General features: G+C 44.6%; 1 protein-coding gene across 1 annotated transcript in view; it reads left to right on the plus strand.

The window, feature by feature from the left end:
• The window catches only part of HIP1R (huntingtin interacting protein 1 related), a 209,194-nt gene extending 183,064 nt beyond the window's left edge, over window positions 1-26,130 (plus strand). Inside the window, exons 18-32 of the mRNA XM_073586048.1 lie at window positions 591-785; window positions 993-1,140; window positions 2,084-2,170; window positions 2,504-2,611; window positions 2,702-2,838; window positions 3,128-3,238; window positions 10,788-10,846; window positions 11,469-11,499; window positions 12,204-12,266; window positions 20,525-20,625; window positions 20,779-20,884; window positions 22,303-22,426; window positions 22,507-22,568; window positions 23,365-23,559; window positions 24,431-26,130. Coding sequence (XP_073442149.1) covers window positions 591-785; window positions 993-1,140; window positions 2,084-2,170; window positions 2,504-2,611; window positions 2,702-2,838; window positions 3,128-3,238; window positions 10,788-10,846; window positions 11,469-11,499; window positions 12,204-12,266; window positions 20,525-20,625; window positions 20,779-20,884; window positions 22,303-22,426; window positions 22,507-22,568; window positions 23,365-23,559; window positions 24,431-24,478 — 1,575 coding nt within the window. The 3' untranslated portion in view covers window positions 24,479-26,130. The remainder of the gene's footprint in view (window positions 1-590; window positions 786-992; window positions 1,141-2,083; window positions 2,171-2,503; window positions 2,612-2,701; window positions 2,839-3,127; window positions 3,239-10,787; window positions 10,847-11,468; window positions 11,500-12,203; window positions 12,267-20,524; window positions 20,626-20,778; window positions 20,885-22,302; window positions 22,427-22,506; window positions 22,569-23,364; window positions 23,560-24,430) is intronic.
• The last annotated feature ends 1,204 nt before the right edge of the window (window positions 26,131-27,334 follow it).

A 27,334-nucleotide genomic window follows, 5' to 3' on the forward strand; every position in this document is an offset into this window, starting at 1 on the left:
GCACGCCGATGATACTTGGCTAACACCCGAGCATGCTCTGATATCCCGTTATCCAAGCACATTCGCTCATCACTATTCTTTACCTTGCGTAGCATGGACAATCCCTTCAACAGTACCGCAGCAAATCAGAGGCTCTGCCAATGTAAACGGCACAAGCTGCTGAACCCAGTGATCGCCTGCAGTCTTTGCCCCTGCGTCATGCTGGTACCGATTTCTTTTAAGAACAGCCTTTTTGAGCATGCACCATCATTAACAAATATAATGGGTTGTTCATAGAATAGTTTCTAAAATGGTAAAAGTACAAAAAGGCCAAAACATCGAATATTACTTCTGTGTCTAAGTTTTTGGCTAAAATGTTATGGGATAGGAATTCTGCCCATTTTCAAGATATAGCTGTGTCCTTCAGAGCAGCCACGTCCCTTCAGCATTGCTCGAAGATTTCTCTTACAAAATATCTCTGAAATGTTCATGGTTTTTGTCTTTCTTTACCAGAAAATCACTTTTTTTTCGGTTTACAGTCTTAAATTGTAACTTGAACATACTTCTATTTCAGTTTTGCTTCTCTTACTGTATTTGGGATTTTTCTTTAGTCAGAGTCGGCATTGTCTTCAAAGCTGTCGGCACTGGAAACTGAGAAGGACTCACTACAAAGTCTGTTAACGTCTAAAGAATCTGAGCTGTTATCAGTTAAAAATGTGGCCCAGGACACGGAGGCTTTATTCAACCAAGAGCAAGAAAAGCGAGTCGGCGAGATACGGGACTTGAATGAAAAACTTGACAGAAAGGTACCAAAGCGGTAACCTGATAAGTGCTGCACCAGTATATCCCCACATTATTAGGCTCTGCTATACATGTATATGATCGGCAGATGACTTGTGCTTGTTGTGCTGTCATCTACAACTGTATACATATCTCCTATACGCTCTTCCATAAAGGCAGGAAAGGTGTTTGGCAGTGGCCTCCGTAATCATGTCTACTAATTGTGTTCTTAGATTGCAGAAGAGCAGAAACTGTATCAGAAGATGTTGGAGGACCAGTTTAACGTAATTCAGGGAACAGTGAAGGAGGCAGAAAATATCATCCAGGATGCTGTGGCTAAACTTGATGATCCCCTACACATCCGCTGCACCAGCTCACCAGGTATGGTTCCTCCACGTCACAAACACTTCTATAGTCTGAGTGATTCATTAAGAAACAGTTTTAGAACTAAATGATTGTCTTTCAAATTAAAAACCTATTACATTCAAAAGAAAGAGCAAGGAAATTGCCTTCTAGAGGCAAAGCAAATCTAAATATATCTGTAAAAATATATTTAGGTTACATTTACAGCAGTTGGCATTTTGTTGCTTTCATGTGTTATAACTGGTGTTAAGTGTGGTTTACGCTATTTGGTTAAAAATAAAACAAGGAACAACCTGCATCACTACGTGACCATTTCCTAAGAGGCTGAACTGGATATTGATGGACTATGTACCCAATTCATTGACTGGTGGTGTTCATGCCAGTCTTAATGATGGGCATGCAGGAGGAAGATGCACTTAATTCATTAAGAGGAGCACGTTGCCTTTTACAAGTGCATTGTGCCTCAGGCAGAGATGTAATCCACTAAGGTGGCATAATTTTTCCTGAATTACACAAGTGGGCATAGCCGCACCCTGTCACACCTTTGCTTTGCCCATTTTTGGTAAAGCTGGCCAGGGTTAGTGTAAAAGATGGCAGTGCCAAGACTAGTGTAAAAATGCCAAAAATTTCAAAGAAAATTATGAATTATTAAGGTGTTTTCATGCCAGAAAACTGGCAAGAACACCTTAATGAATCAGGCCCTATGATGCCACAGATTTTATGCTAGAGCATGTACACAAAATGCTCACTATTTCATTTCACATGTCATTACTCTTCGGTTTCTTACCATCATTTTTACCGGGTTTTGATTTTTTAAATTTTATTTGTAAAGAGTGTTTTGTAATAACGGAGTCAGAAGTTACAGTAATGTCTGTTTTCCCCATGTATCTGATGGATATACCAACAGACATTTTCTACTGCTTTATTTCCGATGTTTTAATGTTTTTCTGTATTTTAACAGATTACCTTGTAAACCGAGCAAAGGGTGCGATAGACTCATTGTCATCCCTAGCAAATGGACATTCTAAGTACATACAGAACATGACTGGTGAGTGCAGGTTTGTTTTCTACATTCTCTGATCCTACTTTTTTTTGTATAATTTAAAAGAGACCACATATTTTCCTAGGCTATTTTCACACTATTACTCCATTATATTAATTGATGTCCCAGTTATTGGCTTATTTTTTTTAAAAAGATTTCTTCTATAGTTATTGGAAACTAAAGATAAAATACCATCACTTCAAAAACTTCAGAGTTCGCTACAAAAAAACTACTAAATGCAAGCATGACTGAAAAAATATATTTTTTTATTTTTGCTGCTAACATTATATGTGACTGTATGCACTTATCTTAGTTTCAAAACTTTTATTTCTCCCTCAGATGCCTCTCATCTTGTTGGCGCACTGACGCAGTTTGCACACTTAGCAGCCGATACAATTGTAAATGGCAGTGCAACTTCTCACTTGGCGCCCCCTGACCATGGAGATCGTAAGTAAAGTTTTTCATGCTGTTTTCTGAAGGCATTTATGCCATTAAGTATATTGGTTTTCTTCAATACATTGACTTTTAATGTTTTAGGTCTTGTAGACAGCTGCAGGGATTGTGGAAGCCAGAGTTTACAGTACTTGAATGAGCTGAAGGATAAGCAGTCATTGAAAGGTGCTGACCTGACGAATGTTAGAAGAACACTGCAGAATATCCTTGGACTGGGAGAGGTACAAATCACCTTCTTATAGCAAACAAAGATCATTCCTTGGATTCAGATTACCTTAATTAAGACGATGCATGGGCCACAAAGGTTGGGCTAGGATCGATGCTACACTTCTTCCATGACTCCAATTAATTTCTATGGAAACATTGTAGCTCATGCACTGTTCTGTTTTAGTATCTTCACCTCCTGTAGTAGGAGACTGAAAGACTGAGACAGAAATTACCCTTTAAATTGACCTTTGTAAGTTTTATATCAAAGCTTGAGTTTCATATTCTTTTTTTTGCATTTTCCAGGAGTTAAGGCCTAAGAGCTTGGATATCAGGCAAGAAGAATTAGGAGACATGGTGGATAAAGAGATGGCATCTACTTCTGCAGCCATAGAAGATGCAGTGCGAAGGATTGAGGTGAGGAGGATGTAATATGTAATGGACTTTTTATACTGAAATAGTTTCTATCCCTGTGTCATCTGCAAATATAACTGATTAAAGGGGATTATCTGGGACTTTGGTTATTAATTTTTGCAATGAGTTGAGGAACTTACTGGCAGTTAGTTACTAACTACCTGCTTTTCCTGCCCTTTCGAAGATCTCTCCCAGCTCACGTGGTGACTTGTTTCCTTTGACCTTGCGTCAACAAGAGTAGTTCTTCCTTTTCCGGTCTACAGTTGGGCAGCAGGGAGCAGGCTGTCAATCATCATGATATTGGCTTTGACGCACCATGGACAGAGCACTGTGGAAGAGAAGATGCTGCTAGGTCGACGTGATGTCACCAGAAGCAGGAGAATTGATGGCAGGAGATGTCAATGTTACCAACTACCTGCCACTAAGTTTTTAGCCCCATACAAAAAATAAGCAGTGTCCCTGAAAACCCCTTTAAATGAAGTGGAGAAATCCTTTTAGTCTCCTACACCATAACCTAGTAGTTTATCTTGTCTGTTTTGTAAGGCGAATAACCTGTGACTGTAGTGTTCCCGCCAAAGCTAAAACTACATTGAGTGTTAACGCTACATTGACACTGCCATCAGTGGCTCAATCAACAGGAACAACGATCAGACAACTGAGTTAGTCTGTTGGGTTCAAAGGCTACCAGTGGTATCAGTGATGTGGCAATTCTGAAATGTCATCGCTTCCATTATAGAAAGGAAACACAAAACAAATGTCAACATAGTTTGACTTGCATGTTTTGTGCTGTTTATTGTGTAAGAAAGTCATTACTGAGAGCTGGAAGAGCTGGGAAAAAGATGTAGACAATCCTGCTATCAAGCTGAGGTTGAAGTTTCTTGAGAGATACACGGCAGGACAGGTACAGAATCAGTTGAGATGAAGTATGCAGGCACATAATAGGGGTCCAGATAGATGAAAAAACGCTGGGACGTCTGGCAATGGTTAGGCGATGTAATGGCCCCGAGCTAGATTATAGTTGCCTTTTACTCTGTCGCCTCATTGGGGGACACAGAACCGTGGGTGTATGCTGCTGTCCACTAGGAGGCGACACTATGCATAATCTGAAAAAGATTAACTTTGACTCCTCTGCAGTATACACCCCTGGACGGTGTCAGCCTTCTCCAGTTTTTGCTTAGTGTCGCAAGGAGGCACACCTAAGATTTTTTACTCTGTTTTTTCCTTGATTTTTTTCAACGGATTACAGATGAAGAAAAGCGGGTCTCCAGCGAGACTGCCGGCATGGCTCCCTCCTCGGTCCCCTATTAAGGGGTACCCGGTTGAGGTCGAGATGGCTATTCCCCATGTCGCTCCTTCCGCAGTCCCTCGGGTACTGGCTCGAAGTCGAGACCCCCCCTCCTTCCCCAGTTCCCTTGGGCTCTGGGTTGAGGTCGAGGATAGGATGAAGCCCCCTGTTGGTGACAGCAGCACCCTCCCTAATCCCCCTCTGGGGGCATTAGGTTGAGACACCGCAGGTAGGGCCTGTACCAGGCACCATTCGGCCACTTACAAGTCCAGGGACCCCAGCCCAGCTGCGGGCTCCTGTTGGGACCGGGGGAGGTGCAGGCAGGCAGGACACTTGTCAGAGACAGGGCTCCCTGCGCCCCTGTCTCTGCGGCAGCACCAGCTGCATAGCGCCTCAAAGGGACCCCCCACAGGGCTCAGTTCGCGCTCATAACCCCACCGCTAGCCTACCGTTCAATCCGGGGGGGGTCTGGTTTGAATCCGACCCCCCCCGGACAACCGCGCCGTCCTGGAGCCCTTCTGGGCATGAGGTATCAAATTTAGGCCGCGGCCGCCCTATTCCCGCCCCCGGATGACGAAAATGACACTCTGCAGTGTCATAGAAGGGGCGGATCGAGGCAGGAAGGGCGCGCTTTTACATAGCTCAGCGCGCCCTTTTCAGCTCTCCGCCCCCTTCCCCCTCCACCTCAGAATCCCGGTGGCCATCTTGCTGCAGCAGAAAACATACGTTACCCAGCAAAGGGACAGCCCGTCTCAGGGACATGCCACTTCCGACAGTCTCAGATGTAAGCGGACCCACAGGTCGCATTCATCTGCGTCCTCACATAGCGCTCGGTCGTCCCCCTCCAGGGAGAGACACATTGGCTCCAGGTCACCTAGTCCGCCCCCTGACAGACAGACAATGCGGATCTCCGCAACGTTTCCCGACCACAGACTCGGAAGGCATATGTGACTCTAACTCAGACAACGAAACAGAGAATTATCTGGTCCCTTGTCCCCCTAGCAATACAGCGCTAGTTGAGGATATAATCTCTTCCACCTGTCGGGTGCTGCACATTTCTGATCCAACCCCGGAAGCCCCAGAACACAAGATTTGCTTCGAGAGTGTTCTGAAACCACCTAAGGTCTTCCCTAATCACCCGGAATTTCAGAAAATACTTACTAAACATTTTTCGCTGCCTATCGCAAATACTTGGAAGCAAGGTACCCCTTCCCACAGAAGGACACTAAGGAGTGGACAGATCCACCCGAAGTGGACCCCCCAGTCTCTAGGCTAGCAGCACAGACTCTTCTTTCACTGCCAGACAGCTCAACCCTCAAGGACGCAGCAGACAGGCAGGTAGAACGCATGGCTCGTTCAATCCTCGAAGCGGCAGGGGCCTCTATGGCTCCCGCGTTTGCTTCAGTCTGGGCGGCCAAGGCCATTCTGGCTTGGGCTCAAAAATTGCAAGAGGGCCTCCAAGCTTCAAATCCTCAGCTGTCGGACCAGGCCGTTCAAATAGCAGTAGTAGCAGATTACATGATCCATGCAGCTCTGGATTCTGCAAGAGGCGTAGCGGGAATAGCATCAAACGCCATCACGAGCCGGCGTATTCTCTGGTTCTCTGGCTGAGGGAATGGATAGCGGATGCGGCCTCAAAAAAGTTCCTCACAAATCTCCCGTACTTCAGTGGGCGTCTTTTCGGTTAAAAATTGGATGCAATGATATCCAACGCCACTGGGGGTTAGAGTACCTCTCTCCCTTAACTAAAACCAAAACGCACGTTTAAAAGACGTAAACAATCCCATTTCCGATCCTTTCGGAATTCTTAAGGCTGGTCCGTCTTGCGCCAGCACAAAAATCGTATCCGCTCCCCCCGCAGAGACAACACATGGGCGGCACAGAGGCCTGACAGGACCTGGCAGTCAAAAACAGGCCAGGCAAAGTCCAAGGAAAAAAAAAAAAACACCTCAGACTTTCTCCTCATCATGACTCACGACCTCCGGAAGACACCCCACTCGTAGGCGGACGACTGCTACTTTTTCAGCAGGTCTAGCTGCCTATTATAGAAGACAGGTGGGTCAAGGAAATAGTGTCTTCCGGATACAAGATCGAGTTTACTTCCAGCCCACCAAACCGGTTCTTCCTCTCCGTTCCCCCAAACCGCCACACAAGGCTCGAGCCTTCCATCAAGCCGTCTCCTCCCTCCTTCAAGCAGGAGTCATAGTACCGGTTCCCGCAGACGAGCGCTTCTACTCCAATCCGTTCGTAGTTCCCAAGAAAGGAGACAGCGTCCGACCCATACGAGACCTAAAACAACTCAACAAGTATGTTTGGGTTCGTCACTTTCGCATGGAGTCCCTCCTGTCAATAATTGCGTCCATGGAGAAAGGAGAATATCTCGCCTCCATAGACATACAAGACGCATCAAAGATTTCTCAGATTCGCAATCCACCAGGACCACTACCAATTCGTGGCCCTCCTGTTCGGACTCGCCACAGCTCCCAGAACGTTTACCATGGTCATGGCAGCCACCATGGACGTTCTACATTCCAGAGGCATAGTAGTCGTTCCATACCTGGACGACCTTCTCATCAAGACCCCCACCTTCAAGGACTGTGTGGTCAACGTCTCAATCACAATAGACACTCTGAGTCGCCTGAGATGGTTAGTCAATTTACAAAAGTCATCGACTACCCCGAGTCAGTCTCTGACCTTTCCCCAGGGACAAGACACTGGCTCTTCGTCTAGGAGTTCGCATAATCCTCCGCAATTCACCCCGATCTCCGGTTTACCATGAGAGTGCTCGGCGGGATGGCAGGAGCAATGGAGGCGGTACCATTTGCCCAGTTTCACCTCAGGCCTCTTCAACTGGCCATCCTCAGATCCTGGGACAGGAATCCGTTCTCCATCGACAGGGAGTTCCGGTTAACTTTGAAAACCAGGAGGTCCCTGCACTCGTGGCTCAAGCCAACCTCGCTTCCAAGGGGAAAATCCTTTCTCTCAGGTCAATGGAAGGTTTTGACCACCGACGCAAGCCTGACTGGGGCGCGGTGCACCTGCATCACAGGACGCAAGGCAAGTGGTCACCAATGGAAGCGACCATGCCCATCAACATCCTGGAGATTCAGGCCATCTTCCTGGCATTGAGAGCTTTTCATCACTTGCTGGTAGACTCTCATATCAGAGTACAGTCGGACAATGCCACGGCGGTGGCATACGTGAACCATCAAGGCGGGACCCGCAGCATCCAGGCGATGAAAGAAGTGACACACATCCTCCACTGGGCGGAGGACGCGAGGTCGGTACTCTCTGCGGTCCACATTCCGGGTGTTGACAACTGGGAAGCCGACTACATCAGCAGACAAGAAATGGACTCAGGGGAGTGGTCTCTCCAACCCGAAATCTTTCGCCAGATCTGTCATTGCTGGGGGACCCGGACGTGGACCTAATGGCATCCCATCTCAATGCCAAGGTCCCCAATTTCATGGCCAGGACACGCGATCCAAGGTCGCTCGGTGCAGATGCCCTGATTCAGGACTGGACCCAGTTCCAGCTTCTGTACATCTTTCCACCCCTCCCCCTGATCTCCAGAGACCTGAGGAAAATCAAACAAGGAGTCCCAACCATCCTGATCGCGCCAGACTGGCCCAGGCGTACATGGTACGCAGACGTCGTACAACTCAGAGCAGACACCCTCTGGCGTCTCCCCATCCGTCCCGAAATTCTGTCACAAGGCCCGTTCTACCATCAGAACTCAGGGGCTCTCAATTTGACGGCGTGGCCATTGAGACCTGGGTTCTAACCCAGGCAGGTTTTTCACCAGATGTTATTAAAACCATGATCAGGGCACGGAAGCCAGCTTCCGCCAAGATTTACTACCGTACCTGGAGAGCTTTCTTTACCTGGAGCAAATCGCGTGGACAGATTCCACTCCCCTACTCTCTCCTAAAAGTTCTTGGTTTCCTTCAATCGGACTTAGATGCCAGGCTATCCCTCAGCTCGCTTAAGAGCCATGTGTCAGCGCTCTCAGTGCTCTTTCAGAGGCGCATTGCTAACAAGCCGCAAGTGAGGACTTTTCTCCAAGAGGTTTTCCGATTGGTTCCCCCCTACAAACTTCCATTGGAGACGTGGGACCTCAACCTGGTCCTGACAGCACTGCAGGCGCCTCCTTTCGAACCCCTTAAGGAGATCTCACTCCGCCTTCTATCACAGAAAGTTGTCTTTTTGGTGGCAATCACCTCGCTAAGCAGGTTGTCCGAACTTCAGCACTTTCCTGCAGACGACCCTTCCTGGCTTTCCACCAGGACAAGGTGGTTCTCCGTACAGTCCCATCCTTCCTTCCGAAGGTTGTGTGCAGCTTCCACCTCAATGAGGAAATCTCACTGCCATCTCTTTGCCCAGTTCCGGTTCATAGAGTGGAGAAGGCTCTGCATACGCTTGACCTTGTCAGGTCATCGCGTATATACGTATCTAGGACTGCTCCCTTCCGGGAGTCTGATTCACTTTTCCTTCTTCCGGAAGGTGTGCGCAAAGGTCTACCGGCTTCCAAAGCCACCCTTGCCAGGTGGATTAAGTCCACCATACAAGAGGCTTACCGCCTTAACAATTCTCTTCCGGCCGGTATCACAGCACACTCTACACGGGCGGTAGGAGCCTCCTGGGCCATTCGGCACCAAGCCTCTGCTTAAGTGTGTAGGGCGGCCACTTGGACTAGCCTGCACACGTTTACAAAACACTACAGAGTGCATACCCAGTCCTCAGCGGATGCTGGCCTGGGTAGACGGGTTCTGCAGGTGGCAATACCCCAAGTATAGGGGCCTGTCAGCACAATATTCGTCCATTGCTTCCCACCCAGGGACTGCTTTGGGACGTCCCACGGTTCTGTGTCCCCCAATAAGGCGACAGAGTAAAGGATATTTTTGTGTACTCCACCGTAAAATCTCTTAACTTCTAATTGGGGGACACAGCTCCCACCCTGTTGCCCTTACGGGCCATTGTTAGTTGAGTTCTCATATTGTTCTTTGAGCTCGTACATAATCGCCTTATTACAGGCATGGTTATGTTATTTGTGTTACGTTCCTCCTAATGCTTTTGCACAAAACTGGAGAAGGCTGACGCCGTCCAGGGGTGTATACTGCAGAGGAGGAGTCAAACTTAATCTTTTTCAGATTATGTATAGTGTCTCCTCCTAGTGGACAGCAGCATACACCCACGGTTCTGTGTCCCCCAATAGAGGCTAAGAGATTTTACGGTGAGTACACAAAAATCTCCTTTTATACATAATGCGAACAAAGAAAGCTGCATACATATTATGGCAAAAGGGCGTATATTTGGTTACATCATATTGCAGAAAAGGGACAGGTGTTTTTTAGGATAGAGGAAAAAATTACACAATATTACATCATTAATGGACTTTTCCCCAAACTACATTAAAAATCATAAATCTCCATGTTTCTCTTGGCTAACCCCATTATTCACATCATGCTTTTAGCGTGCTGCTATAACTCTTCATACACTGACAGCTCTTGATTCTGGTTTCTATCGTAACTCAATATATATACTATTCACTACCATATAATACCACTTATTTCCTATCACAGTTCCCTGCAGCTGTTCCAATTAGTCTTCCTGGACTCCATCCATACTTACTAATGGCACTGAGGTCATTTTATACCTTTATTCTGGGGAGAGCCCAGTTGACTAGTTTGTCCAAGATGACTGCTATAGTCAACATGGCTGTTCAGTATATATTATGGCTGACCATTCTCTTACATATTACATTATTGATACTGGTATAAGCTAGAAGTGTACTATCTGTTTATATGAACCTGCTGCCAAACTCCTTCTCTAGAGTTTGTGTGAACCAACTCTCAGGACCTGATCCATCAGACATGTCATTTGGCCACTAGATTGGAGCATTGAGAACCTCCTGTTACCTGATGTCACCCCTGGCTCCGATTTTGATTAGCCTGCCTGGCGCAACTACCACCATCATCATTGCAGCTGGACACGTGACATTGCACCAGACTTGCTAATCGAAAAAAGAGCAACAGATGCAGTTGGGTAAGAGGCTTTTCTCAATTCTCCCATACTGCGACCACAGATTACTGACGTGACCGATGGACAGGGTCCTGGGAATCGATTTGCACCAACTCTAGCCTTCCGCTATTACTAGGTAAAAATAGTAGCTGCTATCACTTATTAACTAATCTTGTATATTACTCCAGACCTTTTCATTTATGATGTGTAAATTATTTTGGTTGAAACACTTCTATTGTCTGGCAGGAAATGATGAATCAGGCTCGAAAGGACAGTTCTGGAGTTAAGCTGGAAGTAAATGAGAGGTCGGTGTAACTATTCTCCGGAAGTGAAGTAACGTCACAGTGCTGCTGAATTGCAGAGTTTTAGTATCCTACATTGCTGATACCGTCTCTGTAGCGTAATATTTCATATAAGGCTCTATTTTAAGCTATTTTCTTCCTCTTTATAACTCTCATATTGTCACTGTGTCAGGCTTGTTGGTCCCATCAGAGCACAGTAAGCTGTTCAACTTAGTTTTACTTTTAAAAGGGTTTCCGGGATCACCATAACAATCTGCTTTCCTTAGGATATGTGATCCATATAGAATTAGGGGGTATAATTCTCAACACTTCCCAAATGGCTTTAGAACGTGGCCATGGTCCTTGCATGGCTTGCAGTTTTCTTAAGTGTCTGTGTACAATATTGCAGCATCGTCCCATTAAAGTATATCGAACCATGCTGCCCTATTCTTTACACTCACCGCTCAGTATATGGTGTACAGGTAGACGGAGCCGTGTAGACATGTGCCATAGCATCTTTATACCGCTATGCCATCAAAGACTATCATTATCGTGATCCTGGAAAACCAATGTTATTTTGTAAACTGTTGTGGGTAAAGCAAAAAATAAATAACTGATATGTATGTTTGGCTTTGCATTTAAATAGGATTTTGAATTCGTGCACAGATCTTATGAAGGTAAGTAAAGAAAAAATACAACACACCCACTCACCTTTGGGTATCCATATGTGTAAAATGGTAAAAATATATCCAAAAGGGGCAGCGGGAACACAGTTTTTGAAATCTTTCTTGCGGTCCAGTGTGCTTTGTAGTCGTAACAAAAAAAAATAAAGGGAAAAATAGACCCCTACTGCCTATTCTAGGTATCTGTGCCCCTGCTGTGTCCTGTGTAATGGCCTGTCTGACCGTACAGGGGCATGATCTGATCATACCACAGCTCCTGGGCAGGGGAGGAAGGAAAAGGGTATACAGACATTACAGCAGGGGATCTCAGCTGATTCTTTCTGTGAGTTAAGGCTTTTCCCTGCCTGTTTAGAAACAATGTATTACCTCACAGAAAAAATGTTAACATTGCAAAGCATAGGAGAAAGTTTGTAATTTATCCACCCATGAAACAGTGATGGATCTAAAAAACAGTGATGACACGGTGCCATTTTGTTTTGCGTACATGAAAACATTGATATCTAAATGAGGCCTAATAGTTTATTTCTGCACATGGAGCTCTACTCCATACAGAATAAATCGAGATTTTTTTTTTTTAAATATATAATATATATTTATTTAGCCATTTGTGAACATGCTCTTTTTTGAGTATTATGTAGATTTGTCTTGACTTTGAGCTACATTGATACTAATCAGAATTATGTTTTTCTTTTATTCAGGCCATTAAGCAGCTTGTTATAACCTCCACAGACTTGCAGAAGGAAATTGTAGAGAGCGGAAGAGTAGGTTTCATATTTGTTACTTTGTCTGATTTGGTGTATTATTTAGTGTTTTTTGTTATTTTTTTCTCCCAGATTTTATTTTTTTTTTTTTTTTTAACACTTGATGTAAAATTCTATATTATATATGGTAAGCAGCATTCACGGCAAGTCAATGGTTTCCCAGCCCCTGCTTGCCACTATTGTGCATACTTAATAGGTTTGGGAATGCCACGTGTTTAAATAAAAATGTGTAGCATGCGAGTAAGGGTCCCATTTCACTTAGCGACGCACCAGCGATCCCGACAACGATACGACCTGGTAGGGATCGTTGGTGCGTCGCTAAATGGTCGCTAGTAAGCTGTCAAACAAAAACTCAAAAATCAATCTTGCTCAAATTAGTCATCCAATGGCTCCTACAGAAAAAAACTAATTCTTTAAAAGATACTTTATTACCAATTCTTTAAAAATGAGAAATAATCTCAAAGGCACAAAAAACACACACTGATCAAAATTTTCAAAAAGTCCAGCTCCTTCAAGCATATATTACCACGTCAGGTAGGGGTATATACTCTATTTAACACTATCGGGCCCTCAATTCTTCCCTACCTGACAGCGGAGGTTGGCACCCTCTTGGAACGCAAATGGCGCCCCCGCTCCACGGTGGCTATCCCTACTTGCCCTGTTAAGTTCTATATCTAGGATATACCAGATTACAGAGCAACCAAATGGCTGAGTTGAATAAATTACAGTCAAAAAACTCATGCCAAAAACCACCAGAAAGACTAGAAAGGGGAGAAAAACAGTAGCTAGAACAATCATTATTTTATGGGAACATAGTGCATGGGGAAACAAACTACACAATGCTAACAATCCCCATTTATGGATATCCCTGCCTAACAGCGGAGCTGTTTCACCCCAAGTTACTCTGGTGCGCTCGCTCCACGTAGACTATCCCTTACTGACCCTTCACCATAGTGATACTGATGATATCTATGAGGGTATGTATAGGGCCAAAAAAAAGCAATTGCAAACAATCTGTTGAAAAATTGCTATCACAAATAATCCCCCACACAATTCTCAAGAAAATGAGGGTGGGTTACCAACATATCCCAATGGCAACCAATAACTTCTATGTGAGACCAGATTAAATCTTTTCCAATACAGATTTCAACCATTTCAAACGTCATATATGGAATAACACCATTTTTTCTCCCTTAAAATGAAAGTCATTAGCAATATAACCCATACCACTCATGTTCAATACATTGCACTATGCCCAAAATGAAAGTCAGCAAAAAATCATGTAAATTTAACTTAGCTCATCGCTGTTATGGTATCGCCTCAACGCGTTTCCCTCCCACGCAAGGAGTTCATCAGGAGCCTCATGATGCTATTAGATGCTCCTTCAAAATATCAGATGTTGCTCCTGGTTGCAGGTGTCCACCTGGAAGGGAAACGCGTTGAGGCGATACCATAACAGCGATGAGCTAAGTTATATTTACATGATTTCTCTCTCACCCATGACAGCACCACGGAGAGAGGGGGTCCGCCCATCAAGGACAGGAACCTACAGATAAAAAGGCGGCACCTCTCCTCCGCCCCCAGTTATGTTCCTGTCCTTGACGGGGGACCCTTGGATCTAAAAGCAGCGGCAGCAGCTTACCGGGAAGAGGAGTCCAGGGCCGGCCCCTGTCACGGCGGGGTTGGTTCCTGAAGCCACCACTGCTGCAGCTGATGGGCTGTTCAGGGTGAGCGGGCGGGGGAGGACCGAGCCGCCGCTCCGGAGAGGAGAATGGGGCTGGGAGACGCCGGCACACGCGGGCAGCGCCGGGGTACAGAGGTGTACCAAGATGGCACTGCCCCGGAAATGAAGCGACGACTTCCGGGTCCCCGCGATCAGCGCTTACGCAGTGCGTGCTCCCCAGAGGCACAGCGGTGCAGGCCGGGAGAAGCAGGTGACGTCATCGCCGGGAAATTTAAAAAGGGAACGCTGGAGCTGCTCCATGCTGGAAGCGTCCTGTGAACATGGAGGACAGCGACCAGCACGAGCAGCAGCCAATACAGCAGCCTAAACAGCAGCAGCAACATAGGAAACACCACCATCGCCAGCAAAAAGATAAGGACGGGCGGGAGAGCCGGTCCAGTAGTCACTCCACGCAGCGGAGCAAATCAACTGCAAGGAGCAAGTCACCTGCCGTGGATCGCCCAGTGAGGGATTTGAATCCACCTCCAGAACCGGTACCTGCAACCGTGCGTAGGGGGTAAGTGATCTACGTGAATGTTCCCCATTATAATAGACTTCTTTCCATTATTAGGGAAAGAAGAAAGAAAAAACAAAGAACAGGGAATGCCCCACCTGTAAAAGCCCGTTACCAACTTTCTGGGATAAAAAACTATGCGACTCCTGCATACAGGAAGTTCTCTGTGACGAAACCCCGGATTACACCTCAGATCTAAGAGCAGTAATCCGTTCGGAGTTTCAGAATGCCCTTTCATCCATAAAACAGAAAGGGAAGGGAAGAAAGAGGGACACTGTAATAGAATCCCAGTCGGAGATCTCATCATCAGGGGAAGTTACCTCCCATACTTCAAACACCGACTCGTCATCCTCTGAGGAGGAAACAGAGGTTCGCCATTGTTTCCCCCTGGATGAGGTTAATGCATTAGTAAAGGCAGTAAGGTCCACCATGGGGGTGGAAGGTCCACCATGGGGGTGGAAGGTCCACCATGGGGGTGGAAGATCCCCGGCCTGATAGATCAGTCCAGGACATAATGTTCGGGGGACTGGGCCAAAAGAGACGGAGAGTGTTTCCATTAAGTGAGAATGTACAGGGCCTCATAAACAAAGAATGGGAGAGACCAGATAGGAAGAACTCCATGGTTCCCTCTCTTAAAAGGAAATAGCCGTTTGATGAGGAAGCATCCAAATCCTGGGATAAAGCCCCCAAGCTAGATGTGGCGGTCGCCAAGGCTTCAAAGAAAATTGCACTCCCCTTTGAGGATATGGGTACTCTGAAGGACCCATTAGACAAAAAGGCGGATACCCTACTCAAGGGCACCTGGGAATCAGCAGGAGGTAATATTAGGCCAGCAGTAGCGGCAACCTGTACCTCCAGAGCCCTCATGGTGTGGGTAGACCGACTAGAGAAGCAGCTAAGGGAAGGTACACCCAGGGAAAAGAATCCTAAAATCGATTCCTATGATAAGGGGTGCAGCGGCCTTCTTAGCTGACTCTTCGGCTGATTCGGTAAGGTTGTCATCCAAAACGGCAGCCCGAAGAACGCTGTGGCTAAAATGTTGGCCTGGAGATTTACAAACTAAAATGAAATTATGCGCCATCCCTTGTGAAGGGAAATTCCTGTTTGGAGAGACTTTGGATGACATCCTTGAAAAGGCGGGGGACAAAAAGAAAATTCCCAAATCTAGGCCCGATAGGCCCCACAGGCTTTAAACGGTCCTTTCGTAACAAAAAATTCTTTCAGAGGAGACCCCAAAGAGAACAGAAATGGGACGACAGAAGGAGGGACAGGTGGTGGTTCTTTGGTAATTCGTCCTGGGACAAAAAGCCCTCCAAGTGACTGTTTGCCCAGGGTGGGAGGGAGGCAAAGGTTTTTTCTCCCAGCCTGGAAGAAAATATCGAACAACCCTTGGTTGCTAAATCTGATAAGATCAGGGTTAAGGATAGATTTTCTCTCTCTCCCACCTCAAAAATATATAGTGACCCCACTAAGATCATCAAAAAAAGAACAAGAAGCCCTCGAAAAAGAGGTCCTAAGCCTGTTGAACAAAAAGGTCCTCCAGGAGGTTCCCACGTGGGAGAAAGGCAGAGGATTCTACTCTCCTCTCTTCCTAATAACCAAACCGGACGGTACCTTCCGGACAATTATAAATGTAAAAAGACTGAACGATTACGTCAAAAACGAAAAATTCAAAATGGAGTCGATCAAGTCGACCATCAAAATTCTCTGCCTACATTGCTTTATGGTGGTATTAGACCTCAGCGATGCCTACTATCTTGTCCCCATCCACAAAGACTCCAGACAATACCTCAGACTGGCGGTCTCTATAGCAGGCGAAATAAAGGAATTCCAGTACAGGGCCTTGCTATTTGGGATCTCTGTAGCCCTGAGAGTCTTCACGAAACTAGTGGCAGAGATGATGGCTCACCTAAGAGAACAAGATGTTCTAATAGTCCCATATCTGGACGACTTTTTAATAGCGAGCAACTCAGCCCAAAGATGCAGGGAACAGAGGGACAGAGTGATGGGCACGCTAAAAAACCTCGGATGTTTCCTAAACCTAAAAAAATCAAGGCTGGAGCCCAGGAAAGTCCAGGAGTTCCTAGGCCTGACACTAAATTCCAACACCCAGGAGTGTTACCTGCCAGACCACAAAAAGGAGAGGATCGCTCACATGGTAGCAAGAGCAACGCAGAACCCTTCCATGACACTAAGAAAAGCAATGTCTCTGTTAGGGTCCCTCTCCACATGTTCGCCGGCGGTCCAGTGGGCGCAGATACACATGAGAGATCTCCAGTGGGATGTGTTGAGCAACCAGTCGGTATTAGGAGGTCACTTGGAAGACTATGTTACACGAAACTCAGAAACTATTCGTTCCCTAGCTTGGTGGGGGAACAGAGACAACCTGTCCATAGGGATTCCCTGAGTGATAAAAATCACACACATAATCACCACAGATGCCAGTCCCAAGGGATGGGGAGCGCACATGAGCAACAGGGTGGCTCGGGGGGAATGGGGAGGTCAGGAACTAAAAGCCTCCTCAAACCAAAAAACTGCTGGCAGTAGGCTACGCCCTAAAACACTTTTTACCAGTATTAAGGGGCCATCATGTCCGCATATTCTCGGACAATCGAGTGACGGTGGCCTACATAAATCACCAGGGGGAACCAAGTCCAGAACACTAATGAACACCTCCTCCGAAATATTCACGATAGCCGAGGAAAACCAACTATCCATATCGGCACTACACATATGGGAGCAGAGAACCAGACGGCAGACTTTCTAAGTCGCACCCAGCTACATCAAGGGGAGTGGGTTCTAAAACAGTCCATTTTTCGGAAGATCGTAAAAATGTGGGGGACCCCGGACATACACATATTGGCCGACCACAAAAACAAAAAAGTGGAAGCATTTTGTTCCCTAGATCCCAAGGGGAATCCTCGGACCCTGGATGCGTTTATGCTTCCGTGGACACAGGGCCTAATGTATGCCTTTCCGCCGCCCATTCTCATCCCGGCAGTAATAAGGAAAGTCAGGGAAGACAGGGCAAGAATGATATTGATAGCCCCCTTTTGGCCAAAAAGAACTTGGTTTACATGGCTGAGGATGTCAGTAACCGACCCCTGGGTTCTACCAGGTCTCCCCGACCTTCTGTCTCAAGGTTCCGTGCTACACCCTCGAGCAGTGAACCTCCATTTAACAGCATGGAATTTGAAAGGGCACTGCTGAGGGGGAAAGGGTTCTCAGAAAATCTGGTTTCCACGCTACAAAAAAGTAGGAAACCGATCACAACCGGGGCCTATGGTAGAACTTGGAGGAAATTTCTATCCAGATCCGGGGCAAGGGTTCAGGATGGAATGCAAATTGATAAAATCCTTGAATTCCTGCAAAAGGGGTTAGAACAGGGGCTGGCGACCAATACACTGAAGGTACAGGTAGCAGCTCTAGGTGCCCTTTATAATCAGGATGTGGCAGGCGACCCTTGGCTAACACCATTTATGAGGGCCGCAGCTAGGTCTAGACCAATAACCACCCAGAAGATACCATCATGGGATCTAAACCTAGTATTGTCTGCCCTAACAGGACCCCCATTCGAGCCCATTCAGTCAGCTCCCCTGAAAACCTTATCACTAAAAACGATACTATTAGTGGCCCTAACATCCGCTCGCAGAGTGAGTGACATTCAAGCCTTGTCAGCGATACCCCCATTCACTAAAATCCTGGACGATAGTCATATTAAGACCTGACCCAGCATACCTACCCAAGGTGTCAACACACTTTCATAGGTCACAAGAGGTAGTCCTTCCTTCCTTCTGCCCAAACACTAAGCATAGGGGAAAGGAGAGATTTCACACCCTAGATGTGAAGAGGTGCCTAGTTCAGTACCTAGAGGCCACCAAGGGATGTAGGAAGGAAGGGTCTCTCTTTGTGTGTTTCCAGGGACCTCGGAAGGGGCTCAAGGCATCCAAGAGTACCTTAGCAAGGTGGATAAGGGATGCGATTGCCCTGGCGTACTCATCCAGTGGGAATACCATCCCAGAGGGTTTAAAAGCCCACTCTACAAGAGCAATGGCGACCTCATGGGTAGAAAGATCAGAGGTATCAATAGAGCAGATTTCGGTCCCTCCCTAAGCTACCAATCTCTGAAATTCTCTCCGTGGTGCTGTCATGGGTGAGAGAGAATAGCTTAGTTACTCACCGATAACAGTGTTTCTCGGAACCCATGACAGCACCCGCTTATTCCCCCCCTTTCATGTGTGCGGTGAGCACGGTTTAATGTGCGTAGAGTGTTTTTTTGTTAGACACGGGGCTTCTCCATAATATGCAATATTATAACGTTATGTATATACTTTTGTTGTTAACTAACCGGGAGACGCTCTGATGCTCTGTAACCAACTGGGGGCGGAGGAGAGGTGCCGCCTTTTTATCTGTAGGTTCCTGTCCTTGATGGGCGGACCCCCTCTCTCCGTGGTGCTGTCATGGGTTCCGAGAAACACCGTTATCGGTGAGTAACTAAGCTATTTTTGCTGACTTTCATTTTGGGCATAGTGCAATGTATTGAACATGAGTGGTATGGGTTATATTGCTAATGACTTTCATTTTATGGGAGAAAAATGGTGCTATTCCATATATGACCTTTGAAATGGTTGAGATCTGTATTGGAAGAGATTTAATCTGGTCTCCCATAGAAGTTATTGGTTGCCATTGGGATATGTTGGTAACCCACCCTCATTGTCTTGAGAATTGTGTGAGGGATTATTTGTGATAGCAATTTTTCAACAGATTGTTTGCAATTGCTTTTTTTTGGCCCTATACATACCCTCATAGATATCGTCAGTATCACTATGGTGAAGGGTCAGTAAGGGATAGTCTACGTGGAGCGAGCGCACCAGAGTAACTTGGGGTGAAACAGCTCCGCTGTTAGGCAGGGATATCCATAAATGGGGATTGTTAGCATTGTGTAGTTTGTTTCCCCATGCACTATGTTCCCATAAAATAATGATTGTTCTAGCGACTGTTTTTCACCCCTTTCTAGTCTTTCTGGTGGTTTTTGGCATGAGTTTTTTGACTGTATTTTATTGAACTCAGCCATTTGGTTGCTCTGTAATCTGGTATATCCTAGATATAGAACTTAACAGGGCAAGTAGGGATAGCCACCATGGAGCGGGGGCGCCATTTGCGTTCCAAGAGGGTGCCAACCTCCGCTGTCAGGTAGGGAAGAATTAAGGGCCCGATAGGGTTAAATAGAGTATATACCCCTACCTGACTTGGTACTATATGCTTGAAGGAGCTGGACTTTTTGAAAATTTTGATCAGTGTGTGTTTTTTGTGCCTTTGAGATTATTTCTCATTTTTAAAGAATTGGTAATAAAGTATCTTTTAAAGAATTAGTTTTTAAGCTGTCAAACAAGCAAATCTGTTCAGCGACGCAGCAAGGATCCGAAATTTGATAATTTCCCTGGGTTCTCATGTGGGAAAAATTAGATTGTGATCATTTACGTATTTACAAAATGGTTATCTTTTTTTAATTTACTTTTCTTTTATCAGCGGACAGTCATCAATTTATTATTTAAGGAAGTCCTTCAACTGTTTCGCTAACAGCAGTTGATGGAAGAAATTCAGAGGCATTAAAACATGCCTTATTATAATGTTACAGCAGCATGAATGAGAAAAATACACTTTTTACTCTGGCACCCTTCCTCCCCACCCTGCCATCACTAATCTTCTAAAGGTGGGCATAAAGTGGTCTGTCTTATTCTACTTATTCACTACTCCTGCGCTGCCAAACTCCTCCTTACCATTAGTGAAGAAATTTAGCATCATTCAGGCCAACTTAATAGCGTTTCCCCATTTAGGTGGTCATTAAATTGTCAGTTCTATATTTAGAAGAACCTCTGATATGCAATATATTACTGCTGCTTGTATTTGAGAATGATCTTCTAGAAATGTAACATTTGTTACAATGTAGACATGATTCTAAATTGATAATATCTTGATGGATATCTTCTAAAATAATTTTTTGTGGCCACTGCTTTACAGGGAGCAGCCACCACCCAAGAATTCTATGCCAAGAACTCTCGCTGGACAGAAGGTCTGATCTCCGCATCAAAGGCTGTGGGCTGGGGAGCCACCCAACTCGTGTAAGGATCTCACCCTCTTCTTTTCATTTTGATGTATTAAATATAAAATGATTTGTACATACAAAACTGGTTATCCGTTATTGATGATTGATGTCCATTAGTTTTCTTTGTAGCGTAATGACTAGTTTCTGAAGCTTGTTTGCCGTGTTACAGGGAGTCTGCAGATAACGTCGTGCTCCATAAAGGGAAGTATGAGGAGTTGATTGTCGGATCCCATGAGATTGCTGCCAGTACAGCACAACTGGTTGCTGCATCCAAGGTAATGATGTCATTATTAGAAGCAAAAGATAGTTATACAGACACATGATTTGTAGGCAAGTCCTAAAGTATTTTCAGACTATAAGATGCACCACAAATTTTCAGAAGGAAAATAGGGAAAAAAAAATGTGTGAGAGAAATGGGGGTCTGTCTTACAGTCTGAATTCAGCTAACCGGGATGGCAAGGGGAGAATCTGCAGTGCTGGTGGAGCTGGGTCACAGGAGGTGTTCGGTGGTCCGGCGATGATCTGAATCCCATCCCAGACTGGTTCTGTGGTGCAGAGGCTCCGCTGACATCTTGTGAAAAGCCGGAGCCCCTGCACATCCATTGCTGCAATGTGGTGGCCTCCGAGGAAATGGCCACAGGAGGCAGCGCATGCTGATATATCAAGCTGCACATGCACCGCCTATGGCATCCATCCAGAGGCCACTGCTTTGCAGCAGTGGAATTGGGGGGCTCCGGGCTTTCAAAAATTTTGGCAGAGTCCCTGCACCACCGAGCACCGCTGAATACTGCAGCACCAGTCTGGTATGGGAGTCATATCATCGCCCTGCAGCGTTAGACCACTGAACACCCCCTTTTCCCAGCCCAGGGTTGGCAGAATCGCCCAATTCCTGCTGCTGCCACACTCTTGGTACGTACATTGGGACTATAAGACGCACACTCATTTTCCCCCCAAAATTTTTGGGTAAAAAGTGCGTCTTATAGTCTGAAAAATACGGTAAATGTTTCTTGTATATCAAGACGCCTAGTTCCTCAATCATGTGAGATGCCATGTTCTATTTACTTTGATGTAAAAAAATGTTAACTATGTAAATAAAAATAGAAAAATATATGGCATTTGGAAGAGGAGGTGGAAAAAATACACAGGCATGAATTGGTTAATAAAATATGGAATTGTTTGCAATATTTCTGTATACTGTGTAAGCGATGAGTATTGTACACCCAAAGCCTCTCTTGGACTTGTTAAGATTGCAAAGATGGCGGATCTGTGACAATTGGCGCCATTAGATTGTGACTAGGGGGTTTGACAATAAGACTCTTCCTTTGTCTAACCACATAAAAGTCACAGTGATCATTTATCATGGCTTCTATGGGGTCACATAGCCTTAGCGTTCTCTACGTACAATGGAGGGCAGGAGGGGGTTGAAGTGAAGAATAAAATGAGTCACAAGCTGGATTAATTGAAAAAAATTTCCATTTCTGCAAATGAAGAAAAGTTTTTTCTATAGATGAGAACAAACAAAACGATGATACTCAGAGAGGGATGACTTTACAGTATACGACTTTGTTTTCCTGGAATGCCCTGTCCTTTACTACAGTTAATCATTGTGACAAATATGCAGTGTTATGTGGTCCTCTGCCAGCAAAAAGTGCCCCGAAATATCCTTATAATGAAGCTGATTATGTGTCTACAGGTGAAGGCTGATAAAGACAGCAAGAACCTGGGAAAGCTGCAGCAGTGCTCTCGTCGTGTCAATGAGATGGCAGCAAATGTGGTGGCATCTACAAGATCAGGCCAAGAGCAGATTGAAGAGAAAGGTAGTTTTTCTAGTATGTAGTCTTGAATTGGGATGTTTGAAATGTTTTCCAATGAGATCACTAATGACCTTTCCATTTAGATACCATGGACTTCTCTGGAATGTCTCTCATCAAGCTAAAGAAGGAAGAAATGGAAAGCCAGGTAATGTGCAGTCTCTATGGACATCACATGTAGGAATACGCTGCTTCCCCAAAAAATCCCATATATGAAATCCTCATAAGTAGGCGGAAAAGTGAATGAACTGTTCTTAAAGCGACCCTCAACCCTGGCACACACTGGTTGCTTCTTACTGCCTCCTCCACTAAATCTTGCAGTCATGTACTTCTGATGGCCACAATAGAGGCATGCGGAGCACATTGCTAAGTCTGAACAATGCCTTCTCTGCCTTTTTTTTTTTTTTTCTTTGCTGTGTAGTCATGGTTCAGATTTCTGCTTCTGCTCGATATGCCGCTGCACGGTCACTTTAAAGTCAAACCTTTGTCCATAGTTAAATGGGAGGAGGGGGATGGGGTATCTGGTCCTTTAAAAGTGACAACATAGTTCTAGGTTAGGCCATCAATATTTGCAGGGTGTGACAATAGTAGCACCCCACCAGTCTATCAGTAGCTGCTGTTCGTGATATTGTAACTTAGTCCTTATTCACTTAAGTGGGATGTAGGTGTAATAAACTGCATGGTCATCCAACTCCTATGTAAAGTAAAAAAAAAACAAAAACTAAATGTGTATATTTAATTTGGTTTGTGCCCCAGAGTGAGTGGCCAAGTGTAAGGGATGTCACTATATTGTGCACACAAGGAGAAAAACTTTTGTGTACTGATTTTATCCATGCATGAAGGTGACAAATTGAATTTTAAAGCTTACAAGCCAGTAAAAGTTCAGTACCCTTATTTACCCATTTGGTTTATACTCAAAACTAATACATACTTTTATCATTAAGGTTAAAGTCCTTGAACTTGAGTCTGCACTGCAGAATGAAAGAATGCGTCTCGGAGATCTTAGGAAGAAGCATTATGGAATGTCAGGAGTGTTCGATGAAGCAGAAGAAACTGTAAGACCACCTCAGAAGCCTGGAATTCTGAAGAAGCCACAGTTGGCACAGAAGCCGAACATTCCACCCAAGATGGAGCACAAGGTATTCTGCTACAGAAAGCCATTTCCTCCCAACTCTGAGATGCCATGTACGATACCAAGAACCTGAAATGATACTTATTACTGAACTATGTTGGTTTTTGGGATTTGCCATGAATTCCCAAAAATACATTGACGCTTAAAGGGGTTTGCTACTTTAATAAATTGGTCTCCAAAGGATTTAATGGTTTTAAAAGAACAAACTCCAAACGTACTCTCCCTCGCGGTGTGCAGCTTACGTCAACAGAGCCGCTGAGCTGTGTTTGACTGCAGCGGTGATGTGCGCTGTCATGACATCACCACTGCAGCCAAATCAAAGAGCCCGAAGCAGCAGTGGAGAGCTGGCACCTGACCGGGGGTGGTCAAGAAATATCGGAGTTTGAACACCATCATAATGTATCAAGCACTGGCTGTATAATTTTACCTAGGTAAGTTTGACTGAAATGCTGCGACATTTCAGAGAAAAACACACTTTAAAAGCCTTCTGGGACAAAGATCGCAGCATAGATAAGTCGGACAGGCAGGTTCCTTTTGGCTTCACCCCACCTGCTGCCCTGGATTGACAAGTTTCTGCCTACATGCACGGATTCATTAAGAGCAGTTAGATCCTTGAAGGAAAGAACGCCACAGCTCGCCATGAATTAAACAAGCTGTGGCACTCTCGCCCCATTCCACCCATTTTGGCAGAGCTTGGTAAACCCACTGTGAAAACACCAGGTTGTACAAAATTTTTTCTAATTTTAAAAGAGGATTTTGGCAGAATTGTGACAATAGCTTTGATGAATTGGGTCCTAAATGCACTCAAATGTTTTGACCCTTTTTAACACATTGTTTATTAACTACATGTTTAATTTACACATGCTTTTATTTTCTAGATTGATAAAGATGATGGCGTCTATCAAGCTCAGTTCATCAACTTCTAGCCCTTGATTCCATGTCAGGATGGCTGTCCACAGCTACATGTTCTAGGGTGTGCAGGAAATACTGTAACGCTGGCACTTTTGAACCATTACATCTGTGTTCTATACAGATAGTTGCTCTTCTGATACCTTTTGGGTGGTAAATTTTAGCCTTTCCCACTCAGCTGCTTATTTATACTATTGTAATAAATCTATTGTTGGCATCTTTTTATTTAGGTTTATTTTATTATAATATTTTATTTTGCCTTTATAAAGAGGTGCAAAAGGGTGGTGCACAATTTTTCTTGTAAGTTCTATATGCACCAGAAGACGCCTTCTTCTACAGGCGTTAACCAACCTATTGCTAGGCTGGGTGGCAGATAAATCATGTCATCTAATGCCACCATGTAGAACATTTTTTTGTCAGATTCCAGTCCTCACCTCCCCCAATAGATTGTTTTCAGGATTTCCTCAGTATTGCACAAGTGAGACAACCTGTGGCAGTTTCTGATGCCTTAATATTTCCATCACATGTACAATACCAAGGAAGTCCTGAAAACATTAACTGTTGGGGGCAGGGAGGACTGGTGTTTGGGAAACACTGATCTAGAATATAAATTAACTTGAAATGTGAATGTCTGAATAAAGCTGAGACCACCTGTGCTTGAAAGACGTCCTTCTAGTTGAAGACCACCAGTCTTGTAGCAGTTACTCTTTAGGTTCTCTCTATTTCTACATTGTCTAGGTGAGAAGGGAATGTCGTCTTTGATTAATAAGTGTTGAAATAATGTAATTATGTTTTTAAATGTTTTTAATTTCAAATTCATTATGTTCAGTTGCATTTTCCATATTTTTTTTCCACCTGAGTTTTTGGAGGAGGGGAAAGTTGAGTAATCACTTATTGTAATAAATCTTAGCAATGCTGCAGGAGTCTAAAATGGCATCTTTAGGCTTGAAACAAAAGCCAAGGTTTTGCTTCATGTTGGGTGTTCACTTGCTAATATGATCTGTGCTGAATTATCAATTTAATAACTGGTAGAATTAAATATTAAATCAGTACAGAGGACTAGAGCACCATTCTAGGGCAGAAAGGTTGTTGCTCAGCGTAAGGGATTGTGTAAAGTGGCTGTATATAGTCTTCTACTGCTAGAAACACATTACCGTCACCTTGCATGTGTGTAGGTGAGAGATACCATGTCTGCACACACGTTTTATTGTTTGACCTATGTGATGTCACTTCTTTGTTTCCAGTTGGTTATAATCTGTCCGGTAGCTTGTCATCCATGATTACGGGGCGGGTATGATGACGCACTGTGATGCTTTATTTATTTGATGTTACTTAGGATCTGGGGTTTTTTTTTCTTTCCTGCCATTTTATTTCCAGCACGATGACTGAAGATGGTAAACTTGAAGGCTGAATGTTTTTTTTATGTTGAGTAGAAGAGTGTACTTTTGTTCACTAGCGATCTACCAGCCATGATTCATGTGCTCTGTCACAGAACATTTATTTGGAGAAATGTCTTCATTTATTAAACGTTTTTTATATGCCATCTGAGTTCCAGGGTTGTCTGTCTTAAGCTGTAGTCTCTTCATATCCTTGTCCTCCTTTTAGGCTGAATGTGTTTTCAGTTTTGTATCTTTGTACATGTGAAATAAGCAATAAAACTTTAAGTCTATTTTACGTGTAAAGGTTTTCTTTTTGAGCATGTACTGGTAAGTGTGACAGATTCTTTTCCCCATAAACTTCTATTACATAGAAATTAAATGCATGATTTATAATGTGGAACTACTGCAAAATTACCGGTTTCCACTGGCTGCGGCTGAATTCCATTTTGGCATTTCATTATGGTACTAAATTATGCCTACAATCTGGTACCAAAGTGGTCTAGCAATAGATGATTTGGAAAGTAACATGAGCAAAGACACTAACGCCCGACAGAAAAACAGGTCCTGTGTGGCAAACCCATAGAGAAAGGGGATCAAATACAAACTGGATACTGTCGCGCTAAACAGCTGGTGGACGGACATGGGGAGGAAGAAAGACGTACAATGATGAATATATCCATAAGAATTGCATATATAAAGTCATGGTAATTCAAACATACACACAGGGATTTATGATCAATACCGCTCTATAGATAGCAGACACACCATAAATTGTTTCTTCTAACACCGCAAATCTAGGGTTTGGACTATAGATCTTACGTATAGAGTATAAATAATTCATTAATCTTTCTATTAAAAATGTTTGTTTATAATGCTGCAAATGGCGTCCACAGCATCGTAGCATTTCTGCTAACAATCATGCATATGAAACCTAAAATTAACAAAAAGACCTGCGGTTTGCTGATAGTGTCCTTGTTATACTTCACTAAAGGATGGGGGTTATCCTTGTACCTCAGAATGCTCCTGTGTGTGCTGGGGTCCGCTGTAAGGGTCCTGTATCCAGAATCAATTAGAAATGGGTGCGGGGCAGCAAGAAGCCTGGAGTCAGTTTGGTGTTCATCAATCTCTTTCCATTAAAAAGTGTCAGTTTATAATGCTACAAATAGTTCCCACTGCAGACCTACCATTTCCACTAACAATCATGCATGCGAATCATAAGAAGGAATAACAAAAACACAACCTACAGTTTGCTGATATAGCCTCCTTTGAGCAGTTCACTGGAGGATTAGGGTTACCCTTGTACCTCGGAAAGCTCCCGTGTGTACTGGTGCCCGCTGTAGGGATCTTTTATTTAAAATCAATAAAAATGTAGGTGATGCAGCCAAATGCTGTGAGTCGTCTGGTAAGTCTAACAAGTCTGTGACCAGAGTGCTCCGGCCAGTAGCGTATCTGGTAACTGAGCGGAGGAATGCTGGAATATAGCATGTAACGTCA

This window comes from Dendrobates tinctorius, unplaced genomic scaffold (assembly GCF_039654945.1).
Source record: "Dendrobates tinctorius isolate UK_male_01 unplaced genomic scaffold, ASM3965494v1 ptg000090l, whole genome shotgun sequence".
Taxonomy (NCBI): Eukaryota; Metazoa; Chordata; class Amphibia; order Anura; family Dendrobatidae; genus Dendrobates; species Dendrobates tinctorius.